General features: G+C 56.9%; 1 protein-coding gene across 1 annotated transcript in view; it reads left to right on the top strand.

Annotated features, from left to right (window-relative positions):
- The window catches only part of hmcn1 (hemicentin 1), a gene marked incomplete at its 5' end in the record, with an annotated part of 52,617 nt that overhangs the window by 33,503 nt on the left and 521 nt on the right, over window positions 1-18,593 (top strand). The window contains 28 exon segments of the mRNA XM_060066318.1: window positions 632-931; window positions 2,178-2,345; window positions 3,879-3,992; window positions 4,072-4,158; window positions 4,333-4,524; window positions 4,749-4,922; window positions 5,024-5,137; window positions 5,378-5,523; window positions 5,763-5,913; window positions 7,070-7,258; window positions 9,196-9,309; window positions 9,469-9,656; window positions 9,803-9,899; window positions 10,554-10,715; window positions 10,901-11,014; window positions 11,813-12,015; window positions 12,574-12,655; window positions 12,791-12,922; window positions 13,327-13,476; window positions 14,085-14,305; window positions 14,308-14,312; window positions 14,928-15,052; window positions 15,996-16,090; window positions 16,092-16,180; window positions 16,311-16,408; window positions 17,097-17,339; window positions 17,342-17,374; window positions 18,502-18,588. Coding sequence (XP_059922301.1) covers window positions 632-931; window positions 2,178-2,345; window positions 3,879-3,992; window positions 4,072-4,158; window positions 4,333-4,524; window positions 4,749-4,922; window positions 5,024-5,137; window positions 5,378-5,523; window positions 5,763-5,913; window positions 7,070-7,258; window positions 9,196-9,309; window positions 9,469-9,656; window positions 9,803-9,899; window positions 10,554-10,715; window positions 10,901-11,014; window positions 11,813-12,015; window positions 12,574-12,655; window positions 12,791-12,922; window positions 13,327-13,476; window positions 14,085-14,305; window positions 14,308-14,312; window positions 14,928-15,052; window positions 15,996-16,090; window positions 16,092-16,180; window positions 16,311-16,408; window positions 17,097-17,339; window positions 17,342-17,374; window positions 18,502-18,588 — 3,873 coding nt within the window.

Below are 18,593 nucleotides of genomic sequence, written 5' to 3'. Positions count from 1 at the left end.
ACCTGGGTTCACCACCGTTACACTGAGTCCAGTACCACCTGGGTTCACCACCGTTACACTGAGTCCAGTACCACCTGGGTTCACCACCGTTACACTGAGTCCAGTACCACCTGGGTTCACCACCCCTACACTGAGTCCAGCACCACCTGGGTTCACCACCCCTACACTGAGTCCAGTACCACCTGGGTTCACCACCGTTACACTGAGTCCAGTACCACCTGGGTTCACCACCCGTACACTGAGTCCAGCACCACCTGGGTTCACCACCGTTACACTGAGTCCAGCACCACCTGGGTTCACCACCCCTACACTGAGTCCAGCACCACCTGGGTTCAACAGGATACCGGAGGCCTTTCCTCGGCTTCAACTCCAAACCTAAAGGTTGGGGGTTCTATGCTCCATGTCCACATCCTTGAGCCAAATGCTTAACCCCTACAGAATGTAATCCATCTCAATTCACTGCAAGTGGCTCGGGAACAACAGGTTAATAAAGGCCCATTCCAGAGGATGGATGATGAAGGATGTGTTGAGATGTACAACGGCTGCTAGCGACTGCATTCCGTTGACCAATGAATGAGCCTGATCGATCCCGGGGGCGTGTCCATCACTCACTCCCCTTCTCTCACTCCAGTCCGCCCTTCCATCAAACACAGCGTGGGCGGGGCCGGGGACGTGGGCGGGGCTGGGGACGTGACCGTGACCAGGGGCGGCGACATCCGCCTGCGGTGCGACGCCGACGGCGTGCCCCGCCCAGCGGTGACCTGGCTGAAGGACGGCCGGCCAATCACGGGCCAGCTCGGTGCGGCGCTCCTGGACGAGGGCCGGCTGCTGCAGATCACCGACGCCAAAGTGTCGGACACGGGGCGCTACAGCTGCGTGGCGGTCAACGTGGCGGGACAGGCCGACAGCCGGCACGACGTCAGCGTCCACGGTGAGACACGCTGACATACAGTACTGTACTACGGTACAGTACTGTAGTAGTACTGTGGTACAGTACTGTACCACAGTACTACTACAGTACTGTACCGTAGTACAGTACTGTACCACAGTACTACTACAGTACAGTACTGTAGTAGTACTGTGGTACAGTACTGTACCACAGTACTACTACAGTACTGTACTGTAGTAGTACTGTGGTACAGTACTGTACTACGGTAAAGTCTAGTAGTATTACTATAGTACAATACTGTACTGTACAGTACAGGTGAGACACACCGACATACAGTACTGTACTACGGTACAGTACTGTAGTAGTACTGTGGTACAGTACTGTACTGCGGTACAGTACTGTACCACAGTACTACTACAGTACTGTACTACGGTAAAGTCCTGTAGTAGTACTATAGTACAATACTGTACTGTACAGTACAGGTGAGACACACCGACATACAGTACTGTACTACGGTACAGTACTGTAGTAGTACTGTGCTACAGTACTACTACAGTACTGTACTACGGTACAGTGCTGTAGTAGTACTGTAGTACTGTACTGTACTGTACAGTACAGGTGAGACACACCGACATACAGTACATTTCTGTAGTACAGTACTTACTACAGTACTGTTCCATAGTACAGTACAGTACTGTAGTACTGTACTGTACCGTAGTACAGTACAGGTGAGACACACTGACGTACAGTACCGTAGTACAGTACCGTACTACAGTACCGTACTACAGTACCGTAGTACTGTACCGTAGTACAGTACCGTAGTACAGTACTGTACTACAGTACCGTACTACAGTACCGTACTACAGTACCGTAGTACAGTACCATAGTACAGTACCGTAGTACAGTACTGTACCGGTGAGCACAGTGACATGAGGAGCAGGCTGGGGTATCGTAACAGACTCTGTGTGGGACCGGTTTAGCTTGTAGAACCACATCATGATGGATGTCTGAACATTGTTGACTGGTACTCATTGGAAGAACTGCAAAATGCATATCATATATTCAGGTACATAAATACAATTCAAGACCTTTAAGGAAAGATATAGCAAACCAATTTAAAATAGAGTTAGGTAGGATATTCAAATGCATGCATACATATAAACATACACGTATAGCCATATATATAGTACACTGCTGAGACAGAGTAGATGAATGGTGTATCAGATATCATCAGACAGTCAGAACACAGCCTGACGTGGTGACCCCTGACCCCTCCTGTGTCCTCCAGTCCCCCCCAGCATCGCGGGGCAGCTGCTGGTCCCGGAGAACGTGAGCGTGGTGGTGAAGAACCCCCTGGCCCTTACCTGCGAGGCCTCGGGCATCCCCCTTCCCGCCATCACCTGGTTGAAGGACCAACAGCCAATCACAGCCTCCAGCTCGGTGCGCATCCTCTCCGGTGAGCGGCCATTTTGGGTGTTTTTATTTTATTTATATTTCCAAAGATGAATACACAGTAACCTGCTGTGATTGTGTCGTGACGTCATCGACTACGGCCGGCTGGTAGAACGACGAAACTAACGGCAAAGGAGTGTGTCTAAAAAAACCATAGTTCACAAGAAAACACTAAACATTGTAGTAGCATGTGGTACATCCTGTGGTCCATAATGTACATACTGCAGCATGTGGTACATCCTGTGGTCCATACTGTACATACTGCAGCATGTGGTACATCCTGTGGTCCATACTGTGCATACTGCTGCATGTGGTACATCCTGTGGTCCATACTGTACATACTGCAGCATGTGGTACATCCTGTGGTCCATGCTGTACATACTGCTGCATGTGGTACATCCTGTGGTCCATACTGTACATACTGCAGCATGTGGTACATCCTGTGGTCCATACTGTACATACTGCAGCATGTGGTACATCCTGTGGTCCATACTGTACATACTGCAGCATGTGGTACATCTCTTTAGGATGCAGCTTTGTTGTGAAACGTGTTGCATGTGAATCCAGCCTGAATAAATACAAACGCCTGACTGTAAATGTAAATGTAGAAAGATGCTCTGATGTATTTTATTTGGTATAATGGAACAAAAATAACTTGTTGTTTTTCTGCCATAAAGAGCAGTGTGGTGCGTTAAGTGAGGCAGGAGTGAAGTGCTGAAGAGGCAGCTTCATGGTTCTCACAGAGCTAACAGGAACCGGCCCGCTGCCACGGCCCAAAGGCCAAGCATGCCTCATACATCACCTCGATGAGATGCAACAGGATCAGTGGGACAGGGGGCCAAAGCTAAGAGCTTAGCATACCAGTCTGGGGCCAAAGAACACAGTTTCACAAGAGAAGAACCATTGTTGATGATGCAGTTTTTCTTCATATTTCAGGGTTTAGAGTGTTCTTCCAAACCAAACAGTGAACTGTTAGAGTCTTTGAGTCTTATGATACTGTCTAGTTTTCGAACTGTGTGGGCTAGGTTAATATTGAAATTACAACATCTACCTAAAGCAACTGTCTGAAGGCAGGGTGCTTTACAGTCCAGTAATGGACAACAGGCCCATTAACAGAGGCTTCATCGTTGGATGAACCCGGTTTTCTCTCAGAACAGCTTCATTAGAGAAGGTAACATATTGACCATGGACCATGTGCCAACAAATATCTTTGTTGGCAAAAGTTGTTGCTTAGGGGTGACTCTTGGACACTCGGTTGAGGCACACTCACTCAGCATTGTTTTTCTCTAAAAGAAAGATGGATTGTCTTGTTGAAAACCTGTTGATCATTTGTACAGCTGTTAGCTTGAGTGTTCACACAATCTTCTTAAACGGACTGGAGTGCAAAAAGAAGTCATGAATTAATGATGGGAAGTGGACCATCGTTCTGCTGTGGGAAAGAATTCTCTGTTCCCGCATGATGGACGCCTCCTTCTCCATTCTGAAGGGATAATGCTCACTTTGTGTTCACCAGCTTAACCGAGTGTCTGATCCCCAGGGGGGCGGAGCCTGCGCCTGACGCACGCTGCAGTGGAGGATGCTGGGAGATACACGTGTGTGGTCACCAACAGCGTTGGAGAGGAGAGGAAGACTTTTGACCTCGACGTTCTCGGTACATGGTGAACAAAACGCTACAGAAGCAGCTTGATGGCATTCCTCTGTATGTTAATGTTTGAATCCTTCTGCTCCAGTCCCACCCAGCATTGTGCATGAGGGCACTCTGGTGGATACCAAGGTGAAGGAGAAACACAACATCACCCTCTCCTGTGAGGCTGCTGGTGAGGAGCATCCCCTTCCACCATCACATCCTGAATCCCATTCTCTACGCAGCGGCCAGAAAAGTCCTATTTTGACCAAAGATGTATCAACAGTCGTACTATAATGTTAAACCCAGAGCTTTGGTTACGTCTTTGTACTGAACTCCCCCCCCCTACCCTGTGCCCGTCGCCCAGGTAACCCCGTCCCGGAGCTCCGCTGGCAGAAGGACGGCCGGCCGCTGCCGCCGGACGGGCGCCACCAGGTGCTGTCCCACGGCCGCCGGCTGCACCTCTCCGGGGCGGCGGTGTCCGACACCGGCCGCTACAGCTGCCTGGCGTCCAACAGCGCGGGGGAGCGCAGCCGACACATCAACATCAACGTCCTGGGTACACACACACACACACACACACACACACACACACACACACACACACACACACCCCCCCCCCCACTAAAAACACATGCTCCCCGCTGGACGTATCAGGATGAATCCAGAGTAAACGTGGAGCCTCTGATTTCGAGTGGGTCAACTCCATGCACTGACCGCTCTCCGCAGACACTCAGCAGGGGTCTGATTAGGTGGTTGTGCTCTTCCTGTTCGGCCCCCCAGTGTCTCCCACCATCGCTGGCTCGGGCCCCGAGGGCTCTGCTGAGGAGGTGACCGTCACCCTTAGCAACCCCACCTCCCTGGTGTGCGAGGTGCAGTCGTACCCGGCCGCCCTCGTCACCTGGCTGAAGGACGGCCGCCCCTTCCAGTCTGGCAACAGCGTCCGGGTCCTTCCAGGTTCGAGGATGGAGATCATTCTAGAAGATCGTACGATACCATGCAGTACAATACAAGGTGTGAGGGGACCCCATGAATAAGGAGGGCATGTTCGCCAACAGGCGGGCGGACGCTGCAGATCCTGAGCGCTACAGAGGAGCATGCTGGGAGATACACGTGTGTTGCCACCAATGAGGCGGGAGAGACGCTGAAGAACTACGAGGTCAAGGTCTTTGGTGAGCTGCTTCACAAACACACAACACACAACACGGCTCAAAGCACCTTCTACACAAACACACACAACACGGCTCATGTGTTTGACCTGAGAGAGGCCTCTACCAGTGTATGAGGGCGGTTGAGGGGCGCTCCTCCTCAATGATATTGATGCATTATAGATTGAATTGGGAATTCGATTTCCGTTGATGCCAATCTAATTCGGAAAAGGCGAACTGAATGTTTTTGTTGTTTGGAGCCAGTCCCGCCTCAGATCAACAAGAACGACATCCCGGGGGAGGGGCTGAACCCCAAGGAGCTGAAGGTGAAGGTCAACCACAGCCTGACCCTGCACTGTGAGGCCCAGGCCGTCCCCACGCCGGCACTGCAGTGGTACAAGGACGGCCAGGTACCGACGCCAGCGGGCTCTGGGCCTCCAACCAGTCCCGGAGCTCTCACTGGGACCTCGTTCGTCCTGTGGTTTTCCGTCAAAAATGAAATTAAGATTTTAACCATATCAAAAAGCAAACCAAGAATAATCTTCCCTCATACTTTTAAATCTAATATAATCTCACCGTATTGACCCATCCGGGGGTCTGGATGGCGTTCCCTCGGCTCATCCCGCTCATTGTGCTGTTCCTCCGTCAGGTCTTGCGGGCCGACGCCCACGTCAGCATCACGGCCGGGGGTCGGGTGGTGCAGATCCAGCAGGCCCAGGTGGAGGACACCGGCCGGTACACCTGCATCGCCACCAACGTGGCCGGAGAGGACGAGAAGGACTTTGATGTAAATATACAAGGTGAGCTGATACCCAACGACACTGAGCTGATACCCAACGACACTGAGCTGACACTGAGCTGATACCCAACGACACTGAGCTGATACCCAACGACACTGAGCTGATACCCAACGACACTGAGCTGATACCCAACGACACTGAGCTGATACCCAACGACACTGAGCTGATACCCAACGACACTGAGCTGACACTGAGCTGATACCCAACAACACTGAGCTGATACCCAACGACACTGAGCTGATACCCAACGACACTGAGCTGATACCCAACGACACTGAGCTGATACCCAACGACACTGAGCTGATACCCAACGACACTGAGCTGATACCCAACGACACTGAGCTGATACCCAACGACACTGAGCTGATACCCAACGACACTGAGCTGATACCCAACGACACTGAGCTGATACCTAACGACACTGAGCTGATACCCAACGACACTGAGCTGATACCCAACGACACTGAGCTGATACCCAACGACGACACTGAGCTGATACCCAACGACACTGAGCTGATACCTAACGACACTGAGCTGATACCTAACGACACTGGGCTGATACCCAACGACACTGGGCTGATACCCAACGACACTGGGCTAATACCTAACGACACTGGGCTGATACCTAACGACACTGGGCTGATACCTAACGACACTGGGCTGATACCTAACGACACTGGGCTGATACCTAACGACACTGGGCTGATACCTAACGACACTGGGTTGATACCTAACGACACTGGGCTGATACCTAACGACACTGGGCTGATACCTAACGACACTGGGCTGATACCTAACGACACTGGGCTGACACTGGGCTGATACCTAATGATACTGGGCTGATACCTAACGACACTGGGCTGATACTGGGCTGATACTGGGCTGATACTGGGCTGATACCTAACGACACTGGGCTGTGGCCTGTTGCACTGCAGGATCACTGTGGTTAATGTCGTTGGTTTAAACTGGAATGAAAAACCGCTTGTTTCCAATCTGTTATTGAGAGTCGATTGCATTGATATGTAGAATGAAGTAAATCATGTAGTACTAGTAGTAGTAGCAGTACTTCTAAGTCAGTGCAACACTGAGGTATTCCCAGGAGGCTTCCAATCCCCCAGATGGAAAAACAATCCTTTCCTTTCTGTTGCGTCTTCAGTGCCGCCGAGTTTCAACAGAGCGGGCGATACCATCTCTCCCCCTGGCAGCGGGGGTGAGGCCAAGGAGGTGGTCCTCAACAACCCGCTGTCTCTGTACTGTGAGACCAACGCCGTCCCCCCGCCCACCCTCTCCTGGTACAAAGACGGGCGGCTGCTGGCGTCCAACGACAGAGTGCTCATCCTGCCAGGTGAGCACAAAGAGAGAGAGGAGATCGGTGGACGATCAGGAGGGAAGCTGAGCCGGAGCGCAGAGGGAGGGACCCCCCAGGGAGGGACCCCCCAGGGAAGGACCCCCAGGGAGGGATCTACCCCCAGGGAGGGATCCCCCAGGGAGGGACCTCCCCAGGGAGGGATCTACCCCCAGGGAGGGATCCCCCAGGGAGGGATCTACCCCCAGGGAGGGAGTCCCCAGGGAGAGACCCCCCAGGGAAGGACCCCCAGGGAGGGAGTCCCCAGGGAAGGACCCCCAGGGAGGGAGTCCCCAGGGAGGGACCCCCAGGAAGGGACCCCCAGGGAGGGAATCCCCAGGGAGGGAATCCCCAGGGAGGGAATCCCCAGGGAGGGTCAGCTGGGAGGAACCCCCAGGGAGGGTCAGCTGGGAGGCGGGGGCCTCAGGGGGCAGACATGATGGTGGCACCAAGCAACGAGTAGAAGGTAGAAATGAGTGCAGTCGATGGTGACCACTAGTCAGTCGATGGTGGCCACTAGGGATGGGCAAAATGATTCTTTTCCGGGAACTAGTTCTTTCAGTTCAGTTCACTATAACGATTCGTTTATTTGATTCGGTCGTTTTGATTCGTTCGTTACGTCAGATTACATCTTAAAAAAAATAAAAAATAAAAAAACTTTTTTTTATAATTGGTCATGGGTCCGGATAGGACCGTCAAGACCGCAGTCCGCCGTTTGGAGATCCCTGCTATATAGTATATCGAACGTCCCACCAATATTTATACCACTTGCTTACTCTCTATATTTCATTCATGGTTTTACATTTATAATTTTATTTTACTTTACATTTAATTCTTCATTGTTCAGGCATTACAGAACTTGCATGGTCATAAATAAAAAATACGAACTGCAGTTTAATTTCTTTGTTTGTTCTTATATTGATGTAGAATGGAGCAAAGACTCCTGGGATTGGGAAATGCGTTTATCCAATAAACAGATGGAGGGTTAGGCAGACAGAGAAAGCGCGCATATTCGACGGTACCGCCTTGTCATTGGTTTACCCAGGTGCCATTCCAACACCATTGCTACCTCTCATTGGCTGAATCTTTGAGCACGTTGTAGACTCAATCAATATAAGTCGCGGGGAGACGGAGCTCTGTTCGTTTGTATATTTTATTTTCGTGACCATATGTTTGGTTTATGTTAAAAAAAAAGAATCAAAGAACCAGTTCTTCTTGTTTTGGGGAACCAGTTCTTGTCGTTCACGTTCGGGATTAGTTCGTTGTAACGAATCAGTCGCGACCGACACATCCCTAGTGGCCACTGGTCAGTCGATGATGGCCACTGGTCAGTCGATGGTGACCACTGGTCAGTCGATGATGGCCACTGGTCAGTCGATGGTGGCCACTGGTCAGTCGATGATGGCCACTGGTCAGTCGATGATGGCCACTGGTCAGTCGATGGTGGCCACTGGTCAGTCGATGGTGGCCACTGGTCAGTCGATGGTTGCCACTGGTCAGTCGATGATGGCCACTGGTCAGTCGATGGTGGCCACTGGTCAGTCGATGATGGCCACTGGTCAGTCGGTGATGGCCACTGGTCAGTCGATGGTGGCCACTGGTCAGTCGATGGTGGCCACTGGTCAGTCGGTGATGGCCACTGGTCAGTCGATGGTGGCCACTGGTCAGTCGATGGTGGCCACTGGTCAGTCGATGGTGGCCACTGGTCAGTCGGTGATGGCCACTGGTCAGTCGATGGTGGCCAATGGTCAGTCGATGGTGGCCACTGGTCAGTCGGTGATGGCCACTGGTCAGTCGATGGTGGCCACTGGTCAGTCGATGGTGGCCACTGGTCAGTCGATGGTTGCCACTGGTCAGTCGATGGTGGCCACTGGTCAGTCGATGGTGGCCACTGGTCTGTTGATAGAGTTAAAGTTCACTGAACCTTTGGTGCTCAGGAGGGCGTGTGCTCCAGATACCGAGGGCCCAGGCCGACGACTCGGGGAGGTACACGTGTGTGGCGGTCAACGAGGCTGGGGAGGACTCCCTTCAGTACGATGTTAGGATCCTACGTGAGTAGAGCCTTTACCAGGACCTTAGGACTTCATGAGAATACAAAGAGAACAAGCTATTCTAATGTGTGTGTGTGTGTGTGTGTGTGTGTGTGTGTGTGTGTGTGTGTGTGTGTGTGTGTGTGTGTGTGTGTGTGTGTGTGTGTGTGTGTGTGTCAGTGCCTCCAGTCATAAGGGGAGGAGAAACTGATCTTCCCGATGAGGTCACAGTTCTAGTCAACAAGACCACCCAATTGGAATGCCACGTTGACGGAAGTCCCGCCCCTAAAACCACCTGGCTGAAGGACAGCCAGCCAATCAGTTCCGAGGGCCGCTACAGACTCCTCCCAAACGGCCGCACACTGCAGGTGGGCTGGATCAGCACTCTTCAACCAGATCACTCTGATCCTCGTTGGGGGGTTGTTTCTCTGTTGCAGCTTTTATCCCGTGGAGGATGAGGATCAAGGCCTCTCACGTGCCTCTCCAGCTCTGACCCTCTTTGTGTTTTCCTCAGGTGTTGAACGCACAGGTGTCAGACACGGGCCGCTACGTGTGTGTAGCGGACAACGTAGCGGGCAGCGCAGAGAAGTCTTTCAACGTCAACGTTCACCGTAAGACACAACCGGAAACGGACGCTGTAGAGTCTGTGATGGTTAAGTTAGAATCCCAAAATATATTCATTGTAATACTTTCACATTAAATCATTGACAGAACGAAAGCGTATGATGACAGACGTCTGTACCTTTAATCCAACCCCATGACCTGCTGGTCCCCCCTGGTAACCCCATGACCTGCCCTCACCCTGTGACCCCATGACCTGCTGGTCCCCCCTGGTAACCCCATGACCTGCCCTCACCCTGTGACCCCATGACCTGCCCTCCCCCTGTGACCCCATGACCTGCCCTCCCCCTGTGACCCCATGACCTGCCCTCCCCCTGTGACCCCATGACCTGCTGGTCCCCCCTGGTAACCCCATGACCTGCCCTCACCCTGTGACCCCACTACCTGCCCTCCCCCTGTGACCCCACGACCTGCCCTCCCCCTGTGACCCCATGACCTGCTGGTCCCCCCTGGTAACCCCATGACCTGCCCTCACCCTGTGACCCCACTACCTGCCCTCACCCTGTGACCCCATGACCTGCTGGTCCCCCCTGGTAACCCCATGACCTGCCCTCACCCTGTGACCCCATGACCTGCCCTCCCCCTGTGACCCCACTACCTGCCCTCCCCCTGTGACCCCACTATCTGCTCCGCCCTCTGCCCAGTGCCTCCCAGCATCGTGGGCCCCAGCCCTGAGACCCAGACGGTGGTGGTCAACCACTTCATATCGCTGACCTGCGAGGCCTCAGGCTTCCCCCCGCCCTCGCTCAGCTGGCTGAGGGACCGCGGCCCGGTGGCGCCCCACTCCAACGCGGTCATCATGCCAGGTTATTAAAACATTTGATCCACAGAGGTGTGAATCGAAATCGCGATTTTATAACGATTTATCGTGCAGGCCTAGTCCTGATCCTACCATGTGTTCCTATTGAGCAGGGGGATACATGGTGTACATATACAGCGTTTCTACATGGTGTTCATATCCATGGTTTCCCTGGTGTTGTCGTCTCTCTAGGCGGTCGGACCCTGCAGATCCTGAGGGCCAGAGAGTCAGACGGAGGGAGGTACACCTGCGTGGCCGTGAACCCAGCGGGGGAGGCCCGGAGAGTCATCTCCCTCACCGTGTTGGGTCAGTAGTCCAGCAGAGCTCCTCTGTCTCTACATGCTGTCTGCTGCTGATACCCAGCCTACAAGTCACCTGGCACTCATTGGAGCCAGTCAGAAAACATCTTTTTTATTTCCTGTGATTCACCAGCTAATGTGTTAATACTCTCACATTCCAACATGGTGTTGATGATTTCCTCCTCCCCCTCCTCCTCCTCCTCCTCCTCCTCCCCCTCCTCCCCCTCCTCCCCCTCCTCTCCTCCTCCTCCTCCTCCCCCTCCCCCTCTTCCTCCTCCTCCCCCTCCTCCCCCTCCTCCTCCTCCTCCTCCTCCCCCTCCTCTCCTCCTCCCCCTCCTCCTCCTCCTCCTCCTCCCCCTCCTCCTCCTCCTCCTCCTCCTCCCCCTCCTCCTCCCCCTCCTCCTCCTCCTCCTCCTCCACCTCCACCCCCTCCTCCTCCTCCCCTCCTCCTCCTCCTCCCCCTCCTCCTCCTCCTCCTCCTCCCCCTCCTCCTCCTCCTCCCCCTCCCCCTCTTCCTCCTCCTCCCCCTCCTCCTCCTCCTCCTCCTCCTCCTCCTCCCCCTCCTCCTCCTCCTCCTCCTCCTCCCCCTCCCCCTCTTCCTCCTCCTCCCCCTCCTCCCCCTCCTCCTCCTCCTCCACCTCCACCCCCTCCTCCTCCTCCCCTCCTCCTCCTCCTCCCCCTCCTCCTCCTCCTCCCCCTCCTCCCCTCCTCCTCCCCTTCTCCTCCTCCTCCCCTCCTCCTCCCCCTCCTCCTCCTCCCCCTCCTCTCCTCCTCCCCCCCCCCTCCCCCTCCTCCACCCCCCCAGTCCCTCCCAGTATCCGGGACTGGAGTGGGGAGTCCCCGGTGGTGGTGAGTGTGCGGCTGGGCAAGGCGGTGACCCTGGAGTGTGAGTCCAATGCCGTGCCCCCCCCCACCATCACCTGGTACAAGAACGGCCGCGCGGTCAGCGAGACGGCCCACCTGCAGCTCTGGGCCCGGGGCCAGAGGCTGGAGATCAGAGGGGCCGAGGTGAGGGTTAGGTTGGGGTTCCTCTGTGTGTGGGGGTTCCTCTGTGAGGGTGGAGGTTCCTCTGTGTGTGGGGGTTCCTCTGTGTGTGGGGGTTCCTCTTTGAGGGTGGAGGTTCCTCTGTGTGTGGGGGTTCCTCTGTGAGGGTGGAGGTTCCTCTGTGTGTGGGGTTCCTCTGTGAGGGTGGAGGTTCCTCTGTGTGTGGGGGTTCCTCTGTGAGGATGGAGGTTCCTTTTTGTGTGTGGGGTTCCTCTGTGAGGGTGGAGGTTCCTCTGTGTGTGGGGGTTCCTCTGTGTGGGTGGAGGTTCCTCTGTGTGTGTGGGGGTTCCTCTGTGAGGGTGGAGGTTCCTTTGTGAGGGTGGAGGTTCCTTTGTGAGGGTGGAGGTTCCTCTGTGTGTTGAGGTTCCTTTGTGAGGGTGGAGGTTCCTCTGAGTGTTGCGGTTCCTTAGTGTTGCGCTGGATCGTAGATAGAAGGAGGTGATTGGAGGCTGTTTGTAATGAGATGTTAGCATCATGAACCACTGTGTGGACGCGCTCATACCTTCACTGTGCCCGCTACAGGTGTCTGATACCGGCCAATATGTTTGCAAAGCCTCCAATGTCGCCGGGCAAGTGGACAAGAACTTCCACCTGAATATCTACAGTGAGTGTGCACACCTTAAGGCTGAAGCAGATCTGATCTCATAAAACTCTTCTTGACTTTTACTTCTGGAGGAAATATTTTGGATTTCTCTTTCTATGTCTTTCTCTTGACCATTCCCTCCCTCCTGGTTCCCAGTACCTCCCAGTATAGACGGTCCTCCAGAGGAACACGTGGTGGAAACCATCTCCAACCCAGTGACCCTGGCCTGCGACGCCAGTGGGATCCCCCCACCCAGCCTGACCTGGCTGAAGGACGGCCGGACCATCGGTGCGTTCCGCTCCGGGCCGTTGTTCAGGAAATACAAAGATCCCAAACGACCCAAAGGAGGAACGCCCTGGGAGCAGGGGGCTCGGGCTGGCTGACCTTATGTCCACTGTTAGCCAATCCGGCGGCAGATTCCCGCCTTCAGCAACATGATTGGTCAAAACAAATATGAGGCACAAGAAAGAGAAATGGCCTCTTCGCACATATTGGAGAGATTGATTTTGTCCGCCATCAGACATTCGATTATTGATCTCAAATCTCATTTGTTAGACTAGGTTTTTAAATGTACCGGCCGATATCAGACAAAATATACCGGTTGGGGATTGAAAATGACAATATCCCAGTTGTGCCGTTTACAGCCCTAGTAAGACAGCGGTCGCTGACTCAGCTGTGTCCGTCTGTTCCAGAGACCTCGGAGTCCCTGGAGATGCACATCCTGTCAGGGGGCAGCCGGCTGCAGATCGCCCGCTCCCAGCCGGCCGACGGAGGACCCTACACCTGCGTGGCGTCCAACCTCGAGGGCGAGGCCCGCAAGAGCTACCAGCTGCTCATACAAGGTGAGAGCTACCACCTGGCCATACAAGGTGAGAGCTACCACCTGGCCATACAAGGTGAGAGCTACCACCTGCTCATACAAGGTGAGAGCTACCAGCTGCTCATACAAGGTGAGAGCTACCACCTGGTCATACAAGGTGAGAGCTACCAGCTGCTCATACAAGGTGAGAGCTACCAGCTGCTCATACAAGGTGAGAGCTACCAGCTGCTCATACAAGGTGAGAGCTACCAGCTGCTCATACAAGGTAGTACTCTCTATTCTACATTCTCTATTCTACAGCAGCTCTATTCTGCATTTATCTTTGAAATGTATATTTTCTCTTATAGTTGTGTTGACGTTTTGCTCCACGTTAGGCTGTTCCTTTTTAAACCTTATTATTAACGTCATTCCCCTTCCCATTGTGTTTGGCATCATGGGTTGATTAGTTGTAGTAGTATGGCTACGTAGCTCCTAGGGTACGTAGCTCCTAGGGTACGTAGCTCCTAGGGTACGTAGCTCCTAGGGTACGTAGCTCCTAGGGTACGTAGCTCCTAGGGTACGTAGCTTCTCGGGCCCAGTGCCCCGCCCGCCCTCGTGTAGGGGTAACCAGGACCCTCCCCTTCCTCCCAGTGCCTCCCAGTATCTCCGGCTCTGAGATGCCCAGCGACGTGGGGGTGCTGCTGAACCAGAGCGTCCAGCTGCAGTGCCGCGCCGAGGGCAGCCCCCCGCCCACCGTCCAGTGGCTGAAGGACGGGGAGCGGCTCAACGGGACGGGGGGCGGCGGCAACGGGACGGGGGGCGGAGCCAATGGGACGGGGGGCGGCGCCGACTGGACGGGGGCGGAGCCAACAGACTCAGGTGAGGAGGAGAGGGGCTGAGTGCGGGGGGGGGGGTGGGGGGGGGGGGGGGCGATGTGGCCCCCGCATCGCCCCCCCGCCCGCCCCCCCGCAGCTGGTAGTCATGTGATCCCTTCTGTCATGTGATCCCGTCTGTCATGTGATCCTGTCTGTCAGGTGATTCTGTGTGTCATGTGATCCCGTCTGTCGTGTGATCCGGTGTGTCATGTGATCCGGTGTGTCATGTGATCCCGTCTGTCATGTGATCCCGTCTGTCATGTGATCCTGTCTGTCATGTGATTCTGTGTGTCATGTGATCCCGTCTGTCATGTGATCCCGTCTGTCATGTGATCCCGTGCGTCATGTGATCCTGTCTGTCATGTGATCCCGTGCGTCATGTGATCCGTCTGTCATGTGATCCCGTGCGTCATGTGATCCTGTCTGTCATGTGATCCTGTCTGTCATGTGATCCCGTGCGTCATGTGATCCCGTGCGTCATGTGATCCTGTGTGTCATGTGATCCTGTGCGTCATGTGATCCCATCTGTCATTTGATCCCATGCGTCATGTGATCCCGTGCGTCATGTGATCCCGTGCGTCATGTGATCCCGTGCGTCATGTGATCCTGTGTGGTGCAGCAGCAGCCCGGATGGCGCCGTGCTCACCGTGGCCGCGGCGCGCCCCTCCGACAGCGCCAAGTACACCTGCGTGGCCACCAACAGCGCCGGGGAGGACGACCGCATCTTCAACCTCAACGTGTTCGGTGGGTGACCCCCCCCCCCCTGGCCCCAGAGCTCCCATCCACTGAGAACCCCCCGCCATAGAGGGGACCCCTAAACCCCCCCCCTCCCCCTCTGTGTGGTTCCCAGTGCCCCCCACCATAGAGGGGACCCCCTAACCCCCCCCCCCTCCTCTGTGTGGTTCCCAGTGCCCCCCACCATAGAGGGGACCCCCTAACCCCCCCCCCCCTCCTCTGTGTGGTTCCCAGTGCCCCCCACCATAGAGGGGACCCCTAACCCCCCCCCCCTCCTCTGTGTGGTTCCCAGTGCCCCCCACCATAGAGGGGACCCCTAACCCCCCCCCCTCCTCTGTGTGGTTCCCAGTGCCCCCCACCATAGAGGGGACCCCCTAACCCCCCCCCCTCCTCTGTGTGGTTCCCAGTGCCCCCCACCATAGAGGGGACCCCCTAACCCCCCCCCCCCCCCCTCTGTGTGGTTCCCAGTGCCCCCCACCATAGAGGGGACCCCCTAACCCCCCCCCCCCCCCTCCTCTGTGTGGTTCCCAGTGCCCCCCACCATAGAGGGGACCCCTAACCCCCCCCCCTCCTCTGTGTGGTTCCCAGTGCCCCCCACCATAGAGGGGACCCCCTAACCCCCCCCCCCCCTCCTCTGTGTGGTTCCCAGTGCCCCCCACCATAGAGGGGACCCCTAACCCCCCCCCCCTCCTCTGTGTGGTTCCCAGTGCCCCCCACCATAGAGGGGACCCCTAACCCCCCCCCCCCCCCTCCTCTGTGTGGTTCCCAGTGCCCCCCACCATAGAGGGGGACCCCTAAACCCCCCCCCTCCCCCTCTGTGTGGTTCCCAGTGCCCCCCACCATAGAGGGGACCCCTAACCCCCCCCCCCCCCCTCCTCTGTGTGGTTCCCAGTGCCCCCCACCATAGAGGGGACCCCTAACCCCCCCCCCCCCTCCTCTGTGTGGTTCCCAGTGCCCCCCACCATAGAGGGGACCAGCGAGCCACCCCAGGGCCTGACGGCCGTCCTGGACGGCGCTGTGACCATGCGGTGTGTGGTCAGAGGCTCCCCCCCCCCCCCAGATCAACTGGCTGAGGAACGGCCTCCCGCTGCCCGTCTCCTCCCACGTCCGGCTGCTCTCGGCCGGCCAGGCGCTCCGGTAGGTCAGAGGTCAGGGGTCAATGGGGGGTCACTAGGGCTGAGTCCATCACTCCGGTCCCCAACGCACCGTGGAGGCAGGGTCCACTGTGTGACCTGGTCTCACCCCCTCCCCCCCGTTGTGTTGTCAGGATCGCCCGCACCCAGGTGTCCGACGGCGGCTCCTACACCTGCGTGGCGTCCAACCGGGCCGGGGTGGAGAACAGACACTACAACCTGCAGGTCCACGGTAGGTCCAGAGAGTACCACCGCTAGTACCACCGCTAGTACCACCGCTAGTACCACCGCTAGTACCACCGCTAGTACCACCGCTAGTACCACCGCTACGATGGGTCACGGTAGGGTCCAGAGAGTACCACCGCTACGGCGTGGAGGACGCTGAGGGGACGATGGGACAGGGAGGGACTCAAAACGGGGCTTCATGTTTTACATTAAGCTATGTGACCCCTCCTCCTCCTCCTCTCCCTCCTCCTCCTCCCCTCCTCCTCCTCCTCCTCCTCCTCCTCCTCCCCCTCCTCCCCCTCCTCCCCCTCCTCCTCCTCCTCCTCCTCCTCCTCCTCCTCCCCCTCCTCCTCCTCCTCCTCCTCCCCCTCCTCCTCCTCCTCCTCCCCTCCTCCCCCTCCTCCTCCTCTCCCTCCTCCTCCTCCTCCTCCTCATGTTTTACATAAAGCTAGGATGAGCGGAACAGAGCGCTGGCCCGCTCCCTAGAGGAATCACGTCTATTGTCTATTTTGGACGTGAGGAACATTGTTCTGCGTCCATCCCGACACAGCCAGTGTTGGACACAGCCCAGTGTTGGACACAGCCCAGTGTTGGACACAGCCCAGTGTTGGACACAGCCCAGTGTTGGGGCTTGATGATGAATACTCACTCAGTTAACATGTCTACACGCCCCCCCCCCCCCCCCCCCCCCCCAGTGCCCCCCCGCCTGGACCGAGCGGGGTCCACGGAGGACGTGACGGTGGTGAGGGGGAACCCGGCCTCTCTGGTCTGCATCGCCGACGGGACCCCCCCCCCCACCCTGTCCTGGTTCAGGGACGGCCTGGAGCTGGACCCCGACCTGGAGCTCCGCCTCCTCCACCTGAACACCACCCTGGAGCTGCCCCGGGCCGCGCCCAATCACACGGCCCGCTACACCTGCCGGGCGGACAGCGTCGCCGGCAGGCCAGCCGCCACTTCAACCTCAGGGTGCTGGGTGGGTCCAGAGAGCAGGGTGCTGGGGGGTCCACCTCAGGGTGCTGGGGGGTCCAGAGAGCAGGGTGCTGGGGGGTCCACCTCAGGGTGCTGGGGGGTCCACCTCAGGGTGCTGGGTGGGTCCAGAGAGCAGGGTGCTGGGGGGTCCACCTCAGGGTGCTGGGGGGTCCACCTCAGGGTGCTGGGGGGTCCAGAGAACAGGGTGCTGGGGGGTCCACCTCAGGGTGCTGGGGGGTCCAGAGAACAGGGTGCTGGGGGGTCCACCTCAGGGTGCTGGGGGGTCCACCTCAGGGTGCTGGGGTCCACCTCAGGGTGCTGGGGGGTCCACCTCAGGGTGCTGGGGGGTCCACCTCAGGGTGCTGGGTGGGTCCAGAGAGCAGGGTGCTGTGGGTCCACCTCAGGGTGCTGGGGGTCCAGAGAGCAGGGTGCTGTGGGTCCACCTCAGGGTGCTGGGGGTCCCACCTCAGGGTGCTGGGGGGTCCAGAGAACAGGGTGCTGGGGGGGTCCACCTCAGGGTGCTGGGGGGGTCCACCTCAGGGTGCTGGGGGGGTCCACCTCAGGGTGCTGGGGGGGTCCACCTCAGGGTGCTGGGGGGTCCAGAGAACAGGGTGCTGGGTGGGTCCAGAGAACAGGGTGCTGGGTGGGTCCAGAGAACAGGGTGCTGGGGGTCCAGAGAACAGGGTGCTGGGGGTCCAGAGAACAGGGTGCTGGGTGGGTCCAGAGAACAGGGTGCTGGGGGGTCCACCTCAGGGTGCTGTGGGTCCACCTCAGGGTGCTGGGGGGTCCAGAGAACAGGGTGCTGGGTGGGTCCAGAGAACAGGGTGCTGGGTGGGTCCAGAGAACAGGGTGCTGGGGGGTCCAGAGAACAGGGTGCTGGGTGGGTCCAGAGAACAGGGTGCTGGGGGGTCCAGAGAACAGGGTGCTGGGGGGTCCAGAGAACAGGGTGCTGGGGGGTCCAGAGCAGGGCTCCATTAGGGTGGTCGGGTTGAGTGAGGACTAGAGTGATTCAAAGAGCTACGATTGGTTGAGGATTGGAGGGGCTGGACGGCGTTGAGTGACAAGTGGCCGCTGTGGAGTTCATCCTGTGGTCAGAGCGAGGCGCATAACGGCCTCGCTGTGCGTCCCCAGAGCCCCCCAGCATCAACGGGTCCCAGGTTCCTGTGGAGGTGTCGGTGGTGGTCGACCACGCCCTGGAGCTGGAGTGTGAGGCGTGGGGCATC

This window comes from Gadus macrocephalus, chromosome 12 (genome assembly GCF_031168955.1).
Source record: "Gadus macrocephalus chromosome 12, ASM3116895v1".
NCBI classification, from domain to species: domain Eukaryota; kingdom Metazoa; phylum Chordata; class Actinopteri; order Gadiformes; family Gadidae; genus Gadus; species Gadus macrocephalus.
The sequence above is the reverse complement of the archived record's forward strand: the minus strand, read 5'-3'. Positions and strand labels throughout refer to the sequence as shown.